Here is a 15,901-nt window from a genome sequence, read left to right as displayed (position 1 = left end):
GTGTCTTATTTGACCACCAGATGTGGAAACGAGAGATAAGAAGCACAAGGAAGAATACAAACTACAGAGTCTCAAATTGAAAAAACTCTACCATTTTTTTCTGAGGCATTGTAAGAGCCTGTGGCTGCAAGCCATTAAAGGAACTGACTGGACCGCGGACATCATGAGGAATGTTCGCATTTGCAGTGTCCAATTCGCATCTGGTAACTCTTTGGGGCTATCTGGTTTGGATTGACTTGAATGTCTTAGCAAGTGGAAGTAGGATAAGTGTTGGCGAAATGCTAAGTGTTTGCTACCGATGCCTACTACTGCATAGACTTAGTTGGCCACTACTAGTGCTACCGAATAGATCCATCCATCCAAGGGACACCCTGATCTGGTTGCCAGCCAGTCGCAGGGCACACGGAGACAGACAAGTCACTCGCTCATACGCACCTAGGGACAATTTGGACCGGCCAATTAACCTAACATGCATGTTTTGGGAATGTGGGAGCAAACCGGAGTGCCCGGAGGAAACCCACGCAAGCACGGGAAAAACATGCAAACTCCACACATGGAGGCTGCGGTAGCTGGGTTTGAACCCTAAACCTCCGCGCTTTGGGGTTGGGCACTGCCCATCCAGCCGCTGTGCCACTAGCTCATAGATCTTTTATATTAATAATAATAATATATTATTAACATTAATATTAGTGTATATTTTATATAATGTGTATTTTATATAATATATACCATATAATATTACATTATTGTTTTGTGAATAATGATAATTATTGACTAGTTGTCTTAATTATTGTTCCCACCAATAGTAACAATATCCATCCATCTATCCATTATCTGTAGCGCTTATCCTCAGAAGGGCCACGGGAGTGCTGGAGCCCATCCCAGCTGTCTTGGAGCACGGGGCTGGGGACACCCTGAACTGGTTACCAGCCAGTCGCAGGGCAGACGGACAACTCACTCGCTCATTCACACCAAGGGACGATTTGGAGGGGCCAATTAAACTGACATGCATGTTTTGGGAATGTGGGAGGGAACCGGAGCGCCCGGAGAAAACCCACGCAAGCATGGGGAGAACATGCAAACTCCACACAGGAAGGTTGGATCTCATGACCTCAGAACTGTGCCGCACATGCGCTAACCACTGCACTGCCATGCTGCCCACAGTAACAATATATTTAAGTTAATTATTCTCATATTTAACAAAAGCATGAATTTAGCTACTGTACACATGAACTGGTCATCTCATCCACTTTTTTCGGCCATTTAACTTGCTGACATAAACACAGTATTTTACTTCTCACTTAACTGATGGATCAGCGATGTATACGTGGTGAAAAACAATATGTGTAGCGCTGATCAAAATAATGTTTTTTGTTGTTGACTTTGATCAATAAAGTAGTCGCTATCTTGCTGCTTGCATATATATATATGTTGTGCTCAGAGGTAATTTTAGATTCAGAACTTTGGGGGTGCTAAGCACCCATGTCTGGCTTGTGAAAATTTCTAAACGCTGACAATGGTATACAAATACATTAGAAGGATGTTTGGTGTATTTCTAAATGTTACTGGTAGTACCACTCTCACCTGATTATGGGGCCTTTCTACTGAAAAAAACTATAAATATCCATGCTGTTTCTCGGAGGATGACCACAGACATAACTTACACACATGCTATAATTAAGGCTTATCATTGCTGCATACGTTCAATGCAGCTAAAATGAAGACTAATATCCGTTGATAAAAAACAAATCCATGATATTGGTTGGTAAAATACTTGTTTAACATAACCACTGTAAATCATACTCCGAACGTAATACACAGAACCTCCACAGACTCAGCCGCTATGCCTGAAGTGAGACTAGCCGAACGAAAGAGGAGCAGGGAGGGGGGGGGGGGGGGGGGGGGCGAGAGCGATGCTAGGAATGAAATGGAGGGAACCATTTCAAGGCAACGGAGTACTGTGTTTCCGATGCTGTATTGTTCACAGTTTTGTTATGTTTCACTTTTTTAAATCTTGCATTTTTCATCATATTCAAGCCGATTCTGTCCTCTATCAAGTAAAAGAGATATTTGAAAATACTAAAACGGGCCTGTTATGCATACTTGTCAACCTGTACGTTTTTGCCGTACAAAGTACGTTTATTATGCATTTTAAGACGTGTACGACGCACGAGAAAATCTGTACGGAAAAACGCAAATTTGTCAATTATGGGTACCATCCGGTATACACCGACTATCACAAAACAGCAACTCAATCAAGTCAAACGAGTTCGCGACGGTAGCCTCTATCTCGGTATCGTTTTTTTCGTTGCAAACTAAGCGAGCAGTTTGATGCTACTGTGCGCATGCGTCTGCCGGTTGGGGATTCCCCATCATGCATAATTCCGATCACACGTGAACAAAGCGAAAGCAGAGCAGTAGGCCTCCATTACAACATAGTTTTGAATTTTCTTTGGATACAATCATCAAGTAGCAATGGCCGAACCTGAATTAAAACGCCGTAAGTCATTCTGATCTGAAAACAACAGGCGAGGTTGATTGAGTAAATTTGAAATACATGTGGTCTTAAAAAACATCGGATTTCATGTGGTAGTTGTGTAGTGAAAGGAAGTCCGTCTCTTTTTAGAGAACCGGCGCTTTCAGCTCAACTCATTAATGAGAGCCGGCTCTCAAACGGCTCACTTGCTTTGATGCATTATATCACGGATTATTTTGTTGTACAAAGAAGTTAAGAAAAAAATGAAGTATAAAAGGAGAAAATGAAAAAGGACAGGTTTGTGGTTATCTCTTTAATCAGTATATTGCCAACAATAATCTAATGCGGAGAATGAATTAATAATTTGAATAAGAAAATGTATTATTCTACTTAATTATACTTGCATGTATTTTTCCTTCTACAGTGAACATCCAGGCTACTTCATTTTTGAACTTTTTTTATAATAAACCTCATTCATGTCGAGCAACTCAGTATCCCACAACAAAATGTTAATTAACAATATATATGATCTAACGAAACACATGTACAATATAACATGTTAAACTACATAAATAAATACGTTTGAAAAAAAAATATGGTGTAAGATTATTTTGTATTTTGTAAGGGAAAATACGACAGTTTGGAAGGGCATGGCGCCGTGGAGGTTGACAGGTATCGTTACGGGCTGGTTACACCCACGATTTTGCTTATTTTAGATGCTCCTATCTACGAACCACGATTTTTTTGTCAATCAGCAGGTATAAACTCAGTTTATATGAACTCAGTTTTTCAAACTGACATGTATTCAGTCGTTCTGCCCCAAAAATGCGCGCGCAGGTTGGCCACGTCACAATGTTTACAAACACGGAAAGGGGTCTATAAATTGGCCTTCACGCACATTTCATCCCCCGACTAAACTCAGACTTAGACGACGTTGTCACACAAAGTAGCCCCCGAGATATGATTTCTGTCTGTCAAATTAGAATAGAAAGAAAACAAAAATAAAGACCGTAAACCGAGTGCAACTCCCTGGGCGTTTCTTCTGTGACGTCATTGAAAATCCCGCGCCTGCGTGTTAGCCTGCGTTTGTTTGACACGTCCTGGTTTTCGTGACGCGACCGAAATCGAAAGAAAGGAAGGAGAATAACACTCGACGAAAGATTCATACAACCGACGCCAGCACTACCAAGCAGGTATTAAAACACACAACATGTCGCTAGGGAACTTTCATTTGGTGCTCAAACGTCTTTTTGCGATTTTCGACATGATTGGCGAGGTAGCTATTATTTACGGCTGCGCTAGCCGACGTTAGCTTGACAGGCTAAAATCAACAAGCTACCGAGCAAGCTGTTCAATTTACTCTAATTTAAGACTTCTCATAATATGAGAAAAGTGTCTCTAGTTGTCGTGTGTGCTGATGTTGCTCGTTTAAAGAATCGAAAGGAAACCCAAAGTCGTTCAACGATTTCATTCTTTCACTGCGTTTCGGGCGAGATGAACGAGAAGCTGAGCTTCAGCAATGTCGTGCTTGGAAAAAAGCCCAATCCGTTTCGCAAGTGAGGAAAGTAGCCAACAAGTTCGCGTCTCCAAAGCTACCAAATGCCTAGTTTACCTCGCCAGTTTACAGCAAATTACTATATATCTGGTATGAAAATCTCCCACCTTTTGGCAAAATATGCCGTTTTGACTTGAAAAATGCTGACTTACGTGAATCGTGTAGATCCGAGAAGAAAATGGGCGAGGGTGTATCGTCAGATTTCAAAGAGTGAGTTCGCGTTTGATCTAGTCCATTACAATTAAAATCAATGTAGTTTGCGCAGGCGTGACATCAGCCCGGTGATGTGAACATTTTTATACATTCATTGTTGGAAAGAAAAAATATTCTCCCCTGCAAACATTTCTTAGGCTTTGTAGCGTATTGTGAACTGACCGAGAACGGATAATGGATAATGAATAACGAAGATAGAACAATAACCCTTAAAAACCCCAAAACCCCTCATAACTTAAATTAACCAAAAGCTGGAAGCATCTATAAAACAATTTTCATTAGAAGCGTAAGCACAAATAGGAACTAAAATCAGTTGTTATGCAGTATTTACATTGTTTCAATTATTACTTTGTTTGTACTGATATAGCCGTGAGGTTTATTAGTGCTTTTTAGTCAAAGCAAGTCGTTACTTGCCCTCCTGGTATAAAGTATTTTATTTTTAATCATTTTTGCCGTGCGGTTTGTGAAACCACATACCCTTCTGTGCTCACACTCCCAGATTATTTTTCTTATTAGTTTAGAAATATTCAGTGTTTTGTAAGCACCAGTTAAACATTTGACTTCAAAATGATTAGACATTGAGCACCACAGTGCAAGTCCAAGCGAGTGCCTGCTATTCTGAATTTCTTTTGTTTTTCAGGTCTCATCATGAACGTGTTTGATCGCAACATCAACTTTGACGCCCTTTTCAAGTTGTCCCAAATGTAAGCGCAGCCGTCGCCTCTTAACTGGAATTGTGCGTCGTCTTCCTAAGGCACACTTGTTGGTTGTTGCAGATCGCAGTCCACCCAGGAGCACTTGAAGAACGTCTATGCCAGTTTGGCGGCGTGCATGTTCGTGGCTGCCGTTGGCGCCTACACGCATGTTGTCTTGCGCTTCTTACAGGTACATTTTTGATTTCACGAGGTTTTGTCTTTTCATGTCTTGGAATACAGTAAGACCTCGGTTATCGCGGTTAATGGGGACCAAAACCACCCGTGAAAATCTGTGAAGTAGCGACGACCCTTTAAAAAAGAAAAAAAAACATTTTATTTTTTTTAATTATTATTATCTAGACCCGGTTAATGGGGACCAAACCCACTCGCTAAAAGTGAAAATATGCGAAGTAGCGACGTCCCTTCAAAAAAAAAAATCTCATCTCATTATGTGCACCGTTTATCGATATTAGAGGGGCGGGGGGGCTGGAGCCCATCCCAGCCATCTCCGGGCAGTGGGCAGGGGACACCCTGAACTGGTTGCTAGCCAATCGCAGCTGCAAATCACATTAGTTCTCGCAGCTTGCTGCGTTCTACATCGACGCACGAGCCAAGTGATCCACCGCTAAGAGTCGTACAGCTGGGCGATTTTACGTCCGCCCGGGACGATCAGAGACAAATTCACAACAGGGTTTTTATTTGCGCCGCACCGCGGGTGCCGTTCGGTCGCTCCCGGGAGCCCCTAACCCGCGGCGCGGGTACTTTCGGGCGCGATACGCACGACACCAACAGAGTTACGGGGGTCCCGCGCACGTCAGCCGCATGTCGTCGCGCCGCGCTACTGGGGTCGTCGGACGAGCGGGCTCCCCCCAGTTACAGGGGTAGCCCGATCACGCCCGCCGCCTTTTCTCGCGTCGCACCGTGTGACCGTGTGGGGGTGACCTCAGCCTCCGCAGGGCAAACAGAAACAGACAATTCACTCGCTCATTCACACCTACGGACAATTTGGAACGGCCAATTGAAATGAAATGATCTGCATTTATATAGCGCCTTTCAAGTCAATGACTTCCCAAAGCGCTTTACATTGTGCTTCACATTTCCCAATAGCGGCCGTGATCTGTGCAGCCATGTAAGGCGCTAACCTGCTTATTGGGGGTAATTGGGAGTTCACTGTCTTACCCGAGGACACTTCGACATGTAACACGGACAAGCCGGGATTCGAACTGGGATCCCTTAATCCTAAAACGATCGCTCTACCTCCTGAGCTACTAGTTACCTGACACGCATGTTTTTGGAATGTGGGAGGAAACCGGAGTGCCTGGAGAAAACCCACACAAGCACGGGGAGAACATGCAAACTCCGCACCGGAGGTTCAATCTCATGACCTCAGAACTTTGCTGCACACGCGCTAACCACTGCTCTGCCGTGCTGCCCGCTAACTGGGTTTATTTTCTGCAATTTGTAGTTGCAGTTGATGTCTGCAGTTTTTTATTTTTTATTTTACAATGTTTTGAGTGATTCCATTTCCTCCAAAACTTTTGAAAGCTAGCGGGGTTGTGTTGGCTAACGTTTTGAGGGGAATGTCGCTGAAGAGAGACCCGACTTTCTTTATTTTTTAGTTTTACAAAGTCAACCATAATCGCAAATCTGGAGAAGTAAAGAATCAGATTGCTAAAATGTGAATTTGCTGTGAGAGTTCAGCTGAGGTCCGCTTGCGTCACATGTTTTCAGGGAGGCATTTTGTGCACCCTGGCTTCCCTGGGCATGATGGCATGGCTGGCAGCGACGCCACATACCCCCCACACTGAGAAGAAGAGGCTGGCCATCCTGGCCGGATTTGCCTTTTTTTACGGTAAGCGCTGATTCTGGGTGCGCCAAACATAAAGGCTAACGTTGCTGTTTTGTGCTTGTACCTGCTAGGTGTGGGCCTGGGCCCCACCCTGGACATTGTCATCGCCATCAATCCCAGGTAACGTGTACCAGCGCTAGCAACACCTTGCATGTCAAAAGTGTCCTGGGAAAGTCACAAATAGCCACAGTAATTTGTCATCCAAGTTTATGTAGGGATCAGAATTTTCCGCGGATCCGCGGATTTCCGCTGTTTTTGAACCCCAAAGGCATTCCGACTTTTTCACTTTTTCTCTTGCGTAGCAAACAAATTCAAAATCCGACTGTCTCACTCTTTCCTTTATTGCTCTGGCGCACCCTGGCGGCCGTTAGAAAAATTGGCCGCATTGTCGCACAAGCTGCAGGGACTTAACTGCATTTGATCTTATCTTGCAGTATTTACAAAAAAATCAGTTATGTGGGAAAATTATTTTAATCTTCTAAAAATGTTACTTAAATGATAAATATAAGCATGGTTTTGGACAAGTAAATTGCCTAAAACCCAGGTTTTTTTGGGGGGGGGGTGGTTTGGTGCTCCGCCCTGGTTTATTCCTGGACGCTGGCTATTTCAGCTGAAAATGAAAATCTCCATTCTGATCCCTGTTTATGAGTTAGTTGGCGTCGCACCATGCACTTGTGGTAGCGCATGTGCTACAGTCTAGTTTGTTAGTTTGAGAACTGGATTAATTTTGAGTTCATGTTGTTGATTACTTTATTCTGTTTTTAACATTGGACAACTGCAAAGGGAATTGCATAGGATGCCAGTTCATGATTTTGGCTATTATGCCAAAATATTGTTCATTTTGACTATTGATCACTGTTTACATCATTGTCATTCGTTATAATGTTGCTGTTCTTTAATTTCAATACCACCGTTAAGGCAGCTCTGCGTTTTGTAATCTAGAAATTGTAATAAAAAAGAATGGGCTCAGGTGTGGGCTTTGAGAACAGATTTGGAATTTGGGTTGTGAGGGGTTTTGTACAGTCTTATCCTGTTCTTGCATTTTCAAAATGCATTGATGTCTTTCTTCTTACTTTGAGTGGCTACTGAACTATAAACTTATCAGATTTGAATAGTAAAGTTTGTCTTCCGTTTCCTTTCTCAGCATCATCGTGACGGCCTTCTTGGGAACCTCTGTTATTTTCACCTGCTTCACTCTCAGCGCCCTGTACGCCAAGCGCAGGAGCTACCTGTTTCTTGGAGGTACCGTCACCTGATTGCCGCATATACCGTCAATCCTTTTCACTTTTCCGACCAACCGCAATCGTCGTGCAATTTTGTTCCTTATTCCAGTAGCAACAGAAGGCTGACCACTGTTTACCCAATCTATTTGATTTTCGGGGCGACAGACACGATTTTTGATTCCCAATCATTTGATTGAGTGTAAAAGTGTGCACTGCTATGTAATTAGCTGCAGTTTGATTTTTCACTTAAAATAAGCTTGGTAACGGTGGCGTGGCTTGTGAACTTACATTGTGTCTTTTTTTTTTTTTTTTACATTTTTCCATTATACTAGTTCTGCTGCCAAAGCCCATTTTTAGAAAGAGTTGTAAAACCAAAATGAAAGTAAAAATCTCGTATTAAATTCACAGGGAACCTGTGCAGGTCAGCTAAAATCGGGGTAATGTGATCAAACCTTCCTGTCCCAGTCAAAAGCTTCGCTGCAGTATTTCGCATCAGCAATATCATATAAACAAGCATATTATTAATACTCAGAGTGAAAAATTTGAAGTTGTTTTACATGACATAAGCCTGAACTAGAAGGAAACATGATTATCTGCCATTTTGGTGCCAAGAGTACCCCCAAAACCAAAAAGCTTGTTGAATGCTGGGCAAATAAATGTAGAAAAAAGGTGTGGTCTGGTCATGTTGATCTCGTTTATAGTTGCACTACACAATGCAACATTTAGTGGTCAAATGATACACACTGTCCCTTTAAATAACTTCAGACGGTGCTTGTTTGAGGGCTATATTTGATGTGGTCCTTTGTCTTTCTTAATGTGTTTTGTGTTCAGGCACATTGATGTCAGGCCTGTCCCTCCTCTTCCTGATGTCGCTTGTCAACATCTTATTTGGCTCTGTCATGCTCTTTAAGGTCAGTCTAAAGCAGGTTTTTCTTTTTCTCCATTGTCTGTATATTCAGTGGGGGGTTTTATTTTTACAACTCCAAATTCACGGTGTTCCTTTTGCGTAGGCACACATTTACCTCGGCCTGCTGCTCATGTGCGGCTTCGTCCTGTTCGACACGCAGCTTATCATTGAGAAGGCGGAAAACGGGGACAAGGATTACGTGTGGTGAGTAGGGCAAACATCGAGAATCCAAATGGTCGACAATGCGTATTCGTCTATTGTCGACAGACCTGTTTTTTCGACAGTGTGAGGCATCTTAAATTATTGTAATCTGTCCTGAGAGTTGTTCATGCGCAACAGCGTTCTCTCTGAGCCGTTACATACAGGAATGATGGCGTACAAATCAAGTACACGTACCAAAACCTTTAAGGTTCGGCAGAATTTTAGCCTGGATTCAGCCCACAAAAAAAGAGTTCATGCAAACTTTGCAAAGCAAAACTTGCGAATAATCACAGTACATTGGTGTTGCCCTTTTATTTAGAGAGAATGCACGACAGACAGTTCAATGAAAGTGAGTCTGATTCACCTCAGTAACATTGGAGCCAATACGGTTTTAAAGACATGCATTGAACATTTGTTACGTGTGTATGTTGGCCTGGTTGACCAGGTTGTACTTTCCCAAGACGCACCACAGTAATTGGTGCCCCTGGGACCCTGGTGGTCAAGGGAACCAACTAAAACCATTTCACTATAATTGAGAACTTAAGCTTCATGCCAGACTGTGCCTTACAAGCTTATTTGAAATGAAATGCATGTTGTCCGGAGGAAAAAAACATCAGTTGTTAAATTGTTAAAAACAACAAACGTCAGTTGTAAAAACCTTTTGATTTCAACGTGTCCGGAATCATCGTGTAATTTTGGTCCAGACTTTGCAGTTGACCACTGAACGTTCTTCACAAAATACACACATTCTTGGGTTACAGGGATAAAAATCTTTACTTGATTTTAATGTATCTTTTTTTATCCATCCCTAAAATGGTAAGAGATTTATGTATGGATTTGTCTAAAAAGGGCATTTCTATTTACTTTTTGTACAAATCCACAGTATGTTCAATAAGATGTATTTTTCATTGTACCCCTCTATCTCGTGTTTAGTTTTATTTGCCACATAAGTAAATCAACATCCGCTAAATTTGAGCAAAAAAATAAATTGCAATTAAAATTATAAAATAATAAGATTCAAAAAATAATCATTCAATTATTCTAACACTTGTTTGGTGAGTGAGTATAACCCTAGCAAAAGGTATGAAATCACCAGTCCTGAGTGAGCCCCCACTAAGACATTATATTCCGTAGAAAAAACTCACAAAAAATGAAATGATCATAAAGACATACCAAAATGCAACTCCTTGGCATTCAGAAACACTAAAAGAAATTAAGTAAAAACATTCCAATGGTCGCTAAATGTTACTTATATAGAGCAAGCACAGGAAAATTAATATGGAGTCAAGTCATGTTTATTTGTATAGCCCTTAATCACAAAGAGTCTCAAAGGGCTGCACAGACCACATATTGCAAACCACAGACCATTATTACACCATCCCCTGATCTAAAACTTACAATAGTGTAAGGAAAAACGCAAAAATCTCACTATGAGGAAAACGAAGAAACCTTTGAGAAGGGACCGCACATGAGGTTATCCCCTTTTAGGATGACCACTCTGCATTGGATGTTGCAATAACGTACTGAAGAAAGAGATATAGAGTCGTGGCAAACCGACAAGAAAATAACGATCAAAACATATCACTAGTATGTAGTTGCACCTCTTTTGGGTTTTATGACAGCTTGCAGTCTCTGAGGCATAGACTTGATGAGTGACACAGTATTCATCATCAATCAGGTGCCAACTTTCGTGACTGCAGTTGCCAGATCATCTTTGCAGGTCAAAGCCTTGCTGTGGGAATTATCATGTATTCTTCAAGCAGTCCTCTTTGGAAATGTCACAAGAACGGCACCAAACAAAAGTTCCAGCATCATCACCTTGTCCAGTTTGTGACTTATAACTGAAGATAACCCCCATCCAGTCATCCACGGTCCATGATTGCCTATCCTTAGGCCATTGCAGTCTTGTTTTTTTTTGTGTTTCCCAAATGAAAATCCCATTTCCTTTAGGTGATTTTGCATAGTTCTGTCACATACATTGACTCCAACGTTCTCCCATTTCCTCTTCATTTGTCTTGTTGTGCATTTTGTTTTCAAGACATATCGCCTTTAGTCTGTTCTCTTGACGCCTACGTTTCTTCCTTGGCCTACCAGTATGCTTGACTATAACAACCTTCCCATGCTGTTTGTACTTGGTCCAAATATTGCGTACAGCTGACTTTGAACAGCCCACATCTTTGGCATCCATATGGGTTTAGTGTACTTTTTCAAGAAGTTTGACCATCCTGTCTTTGGTCTCAAGAGACATCTCTCTTGTTGGAGCCATGCTTCTTGCCAATCCATTTAGTCCTGGAGCCCTCCAAGATATGATAACTGCAATTTTTCATTGCTTACTAATGAGCAGACTTAATCTATGCCTGATGCCCAATTAAGAAAAGGAAATTCACTGGGTGTGTCCTTTTAATTTCTACTCAAAATGCACTGATTCCATATTTTTTTCTTCAGAATGGAGTGAGTCCATATTTATTTCCCTGCGCTCGCTCTATAAAAGTAACATTTACTGACCATTGAAATATTTTCTCTTAATTTCTTTTAGTGTTTCTGAATGCCAATATGTTGCACTTTGGAATGACCTTCCAATTGTTTCATGTTTTTGATCTGAGATTTTTATACAGAATATAATGTCTGAGTGAGAGCTTACCCAAAACGGTGAACCCATACTTTTTTCTAGGGGTTGTATTAAAATGACCTTTGAAGTGGTAATTAGTTGCGGTCCTACTATCATACTGAAATAATTCCCTTTGGTTTGATACTTTCTGATCAGCAGCGACAAACCCTTTATAAATTTTTTTTTTAATAAAACATAATTCTATGTTTTGGCTCTCAGGGACAATGCTTCTGAAAACGTATTTATACGTTTTGGCATATCAATACGGGATCTTTGCGAGTGGCACCAGGCTTTGACGACATCCTTTAGACATATTTTAAGCTGCCAACTTGTCATCCATTTCTCTGTTATGCCGCATTTGGCCTGTAGGCTACATGTGCACTAACATGTCCGTGTGTCCCCTGGCAGGCACTGCGTTGACCTATTCATGGACTTTATCACGGTGTTCCGGAAGCTGATGGTCATCCTGGCCCTCAACGACAAGGTCTGTTTAAGAAAGTTTTTGGGAGGACAAAAACTCATTGAGCTCATCACGCTTTTTGTCGTCTTAGGACAAGAAGAAGGAGAAGAAGTAGACGCGGCCCAAAGAGTCGTGCCTGTTTGCAACACACATTTAATACCGTTTGACTTAATTTCTCTAATTCCTTGTGGTCTTACGATGCAATTACAAATAATTTGATCCGTTTGTCGTGTGAAGCTCGATTGGTTGTGCGTCCTAGTTAACTCGTGCTAGTGGACGTGCGTGGCTGGGGCACAAACGCTCCCGTCCACACTTTTGACTTTAGAGAGCAACGTTGCGCTGTCGTATGCTCGGTCGAGCTTTTTGAACTTTTAATTTTGTGTCGTGATTAATTCTTTGAGTGCCAGACATTTTCTGAAAAGAAGATCCACCATTTGGTTTGGAGTATTTTGACTGAAGCTTCCAGGCCTACCTAAAACACTAAACTTACACATACCTGTTAACCTCAGCCCATTTTCCCCTTAGCAATGATTGAAATCCCCCTTATTAAGCATTACTTAACCTTACAAACACAGCGCGGCATCTATTTACTCACAGCAAGACAGACTATGTAGATCAGTGGTTCTCAACTGGTCTGACTTGAGGAACCACCATTCCATGCTACTGACAAGCTTTAACTCAAACAAGAAAAAATCCACTTCTTAAATGTATCTGAGGATTTTGCAGTTTGAAGCACAATTATAATAAAGATGACCTTTTTTCCCCTTAAAAAAAAACAGTAAAACCAAAACGACTTCTAGTCCAGTGTACTCGCATAAAAGCCTACATCGCTTATAAACGACCCCCTAAAACTACTTTAAAATAGCCAAATATTAAAAGAAATTCAAAATATGAATAAAGTGGCGTATGTAAACATTGATAATGATTTAATTGTGTGGTTAACAAAGATTAATATACTGGTAAATAGCGAAAAATATAACATTTTCAAACCATCTAATGTACCTTACAGCAGCACTTCAAAGGCAGACATTCATACACCATTTCTGTATTTCGCAATCGTTTTCTGCTTCCACTTAATCATTGTCGTCACTGTTTTCCATTTTTCCCTTTCCCCTACCACTTCCCTGGGACCTATAATTATGAACAGAAAAAGGGAATAAAACCAACAAAATCCCAATAAAATGAGATGTGGTCCCTTTCCAATGCACCAATTAACTGGACAGTAAGAAGAGATGGGGCAGGGAGTGTAATCAAACCTGTTTATTTCCTTCTCAGCAATTTGCTGAGGCAAAGGCCTGCGACCCACCTGTTGAGAAACATTGATGTAGAACAGCACGATGGTATTTGCAATCTATGATAATAATAATAATAATAATTTCCTTGTATTGTCATTCTGTGTAACAATGTACACAGAACGAAATGTCGATTGCACCTGACCCGTTGTAGCGAGCCGATGCAGCCGCAGCCAACAGAGGGCGCCGCCGACCACTTTGACGCCGTCGTCTGTTACCAGTGACTGAAATGATCCAGACTTTTCGATTTAATTTTTTTTTTCCGTAGTTCATATCGTTTTGGATCATTTCAAATTGAGTGCTGTATTACAATTCTAGTACTAGAATTTTTTTCTTTTTAAAAAAAAAAATCACGTTTTTTTTTTATTTGTTAACAATCCCAACCTGCCCATTGATAGCAGACGAAAATGTCATCATGAATTGCTAATATTCTCGGCTTATTCTACATAGGCAATCTTGCTGTGAGTAAATAGGTGCCCTGTTGGGTTTTTAAGCTTCAACGCCTTGTTTAGGGGTATTGTAATAATTAATAAAGGGAGCAAATGGCTGAAGTTGACGAGTATAATATAAAATGGGCAAAAAAAGATCGGTCTGAAAAAGAATAAGTAAAAAAAAAAAAATATATATATATATATATATATTACTAGTTTTCTTCCTATACCAAAAAACATAGGGCGTACACAATTTGGAATGGTCAAAAACGGATACAATACGGGAAAAAGTTGACAGTAGCCTCTGGTTATGCAATTATTTCAACTGTGGCATCAACTTATGCATCAAACTGTGGCGCTCACATTTATAAATACACCCGAAGAATGTTGTTTGCCAGTGCGATCTTATAGCATCTGACAGAAATTATTACAATCTCACACATAGTGCTTCTAACGGATAAGGTGCAAGCTCCCAAAAATTGTTTTTTCGTCATAGAAGCAGAAGCTTCAAATATTCTTGTCACATAATTTTTCATTTATCAGGCGCACTGGACTACAAAGCGCAGGAAATTCAAACTTCAAGAGCTTCAGTATTTGTGTATCACCGCTGCGCACGTTAGTCATTTAGAGTATATGTAAGTGCAATGGCTGATTAGCTCAAAAAGCAAAAGTGTATGCAACAAGAATGGAACCTGGGTTACGGCAGTGAAAGAGCTGTATCGTTACCACTAGTGATACAGATCAAATCAAGACATTATATTTGATCTCATTATCACACTATTTTTACTCAGTGGCAGATTGAAGTTGTCCTGAATGATACAAAGGCAAAAAAGTAAGGTGAGGAAAACAACTCTTTAGTATATCTAATGATAAATTGGACTTTGCATTTCATATATCATTCAGGACGACGTTCTGATTACTCCCTACTGTGAGTAAAATACTGAAAATGAGATCAATCCTAACGCCTTTTCTAATGTGATCTGTATCACTGGTCAGCACTCTCACTGTTGGGACCCGGGTTCGACGACTCTTGCAGACAGTAATTTATGATTTTGGTCAACGTTGTTTTGCGATTGCTCAATAGTTGTACAAATATTGTAAAACCTTGCATTGTAATGATCATTTTTAATTCCACCGTATTTTGCGGTATATAAAGCGCAGCGAATTATGAGGCACACTTTCAAATTTTTAACCAATCTGGCGTTTTAGGTGCGCCTTAGAGTCTGGAAAATCCAGTACTTATTTCTTTGACTTCAAGCTCTAGTTGAGTTATAGTAAAGTGACGTAACGGACCGACTTGATCTCTCCATTAAACATGGCCGACACAATGTCCCACCTAATGATAAGTTACTTTTCGGCACGTAGCCAACGGCACTCAAAGAGTTAACGAGATACACTGTAGCTCCAGACTCCGATTTTTTTTAGGTTTCAAGCTGTAAGATCACATTTCTGGTTTCTCGTGCGTGTTTGGCTCTCCTGAGTGTGATTTGTACACTGGATCCCACCCTTCTCCCCCTTCCCCAGGTGTCCTCGGAAGTAATCCTTTGAATTCTTCCAGGACTTTTCTAGATTCCAATTACGGCAACGATGCAAGTTTTGGATGCTTTGCTTTTTCTTTCCTTCTTAATTCTACAGCAGTTTGATAGTTTGCCAAATGAAGTCAAGTAAAGCTAATGTTTTTGATCATATACTGTGAAAAATGTATTTTGTTCATGTCTAAGGAAACATCAATTTGATACATTTGCCCCAATAAATGTGTTGAATGTATGCTTAAATGTGATTTATTCAATTTCTTGTTGGTTACTTACCTTAAAGGGACGGTGTGTGTGATTTGACCAGTAGATGTTGCTGAATGGTGCAGTGGACCCATGTCTAAAGTCCAGCGTGGGGGACATATGATCAGTTTTACTGGTCCATGGCCTCTCATAAAATATGTGGCCTGCTAGTAATGTTGACCGCAGTACAAAATACATTTGTACAAAACATTTTAC

General features: G+C 40.8%; 1 protein-coding gene and 1 pseudogene across 2 annotated transcripts; one reads left to right on the top strand and one right to left on the bottom strand.

The window, feature by feature from the left end:
• The first annotated feature begins 3,504 nt into the window (after positions 1–3,504).
• tmbim6 (transmembrane BAX inhibitor motif containing 6) lies at positions 3,505–15,677 on the top strand. Of its 2 annotated transcripts, none has more exons than XM_088332341.1 (10): positions 3,505–3,669; positions 4,885–4,948; positions 5,021–5,129; positions 6,671–6,791; positions 6,860–6,908; positions 7,933–8,030; positions 8,843–8,922; positions 9,022–9,122; positions 12,136–12,211; positions 12,279–15,677. In XM_088332341.1, the coding sequence occupies exons 2-10, from the start codon at positions 4,893–4,895 to the stop codon at positions 12,300–12,302; spliced, it is 714 nt and encodes a 237-aa protein (XP_088188467.1). In that variant the 5' UTR covers positions 3,505–3,669; positions 4,885–4,892; the 3' UTR covers positions 12,303–15,677. The 2 variants fall into 2 exon arrangements, with proteins under 2 accessions (XP_088188467.1, XP_088188468.1); XM_088332342.1 differs by lacking the exon at positions 3,505–3,669 and adding an exon at positions 4,374–4,530.
• Positions 5,428–5,573, bottom strand: LOC148370038 (5.8S ribosomal RNA; annotated as a pseudogene).
• Positions 15,678–15,901: the final 224 nt, after the last annotated feature.

This window comes from Urocampus carinirostris, chromosome 3 (assembly GCF_059441175.1).
Source record: "Urocampus carinirostris isolate Australia breed hairy pipefish chromosome 3, RoL_Ucar_1.0, whole genome shotgun sequence".
Taxonomy (NCBI): Eukaryota; Metazoa; Chordata; class Actinopteri; order Syngnathiformes; family Syngnathidae; genus Urocampus; species Urocampus carinirostris.
The sequence above is the reverse complement of the archived record's forward strand: the minus strand, read 5'-3'. Positions and strand labels throughout refer to the sequence as shown.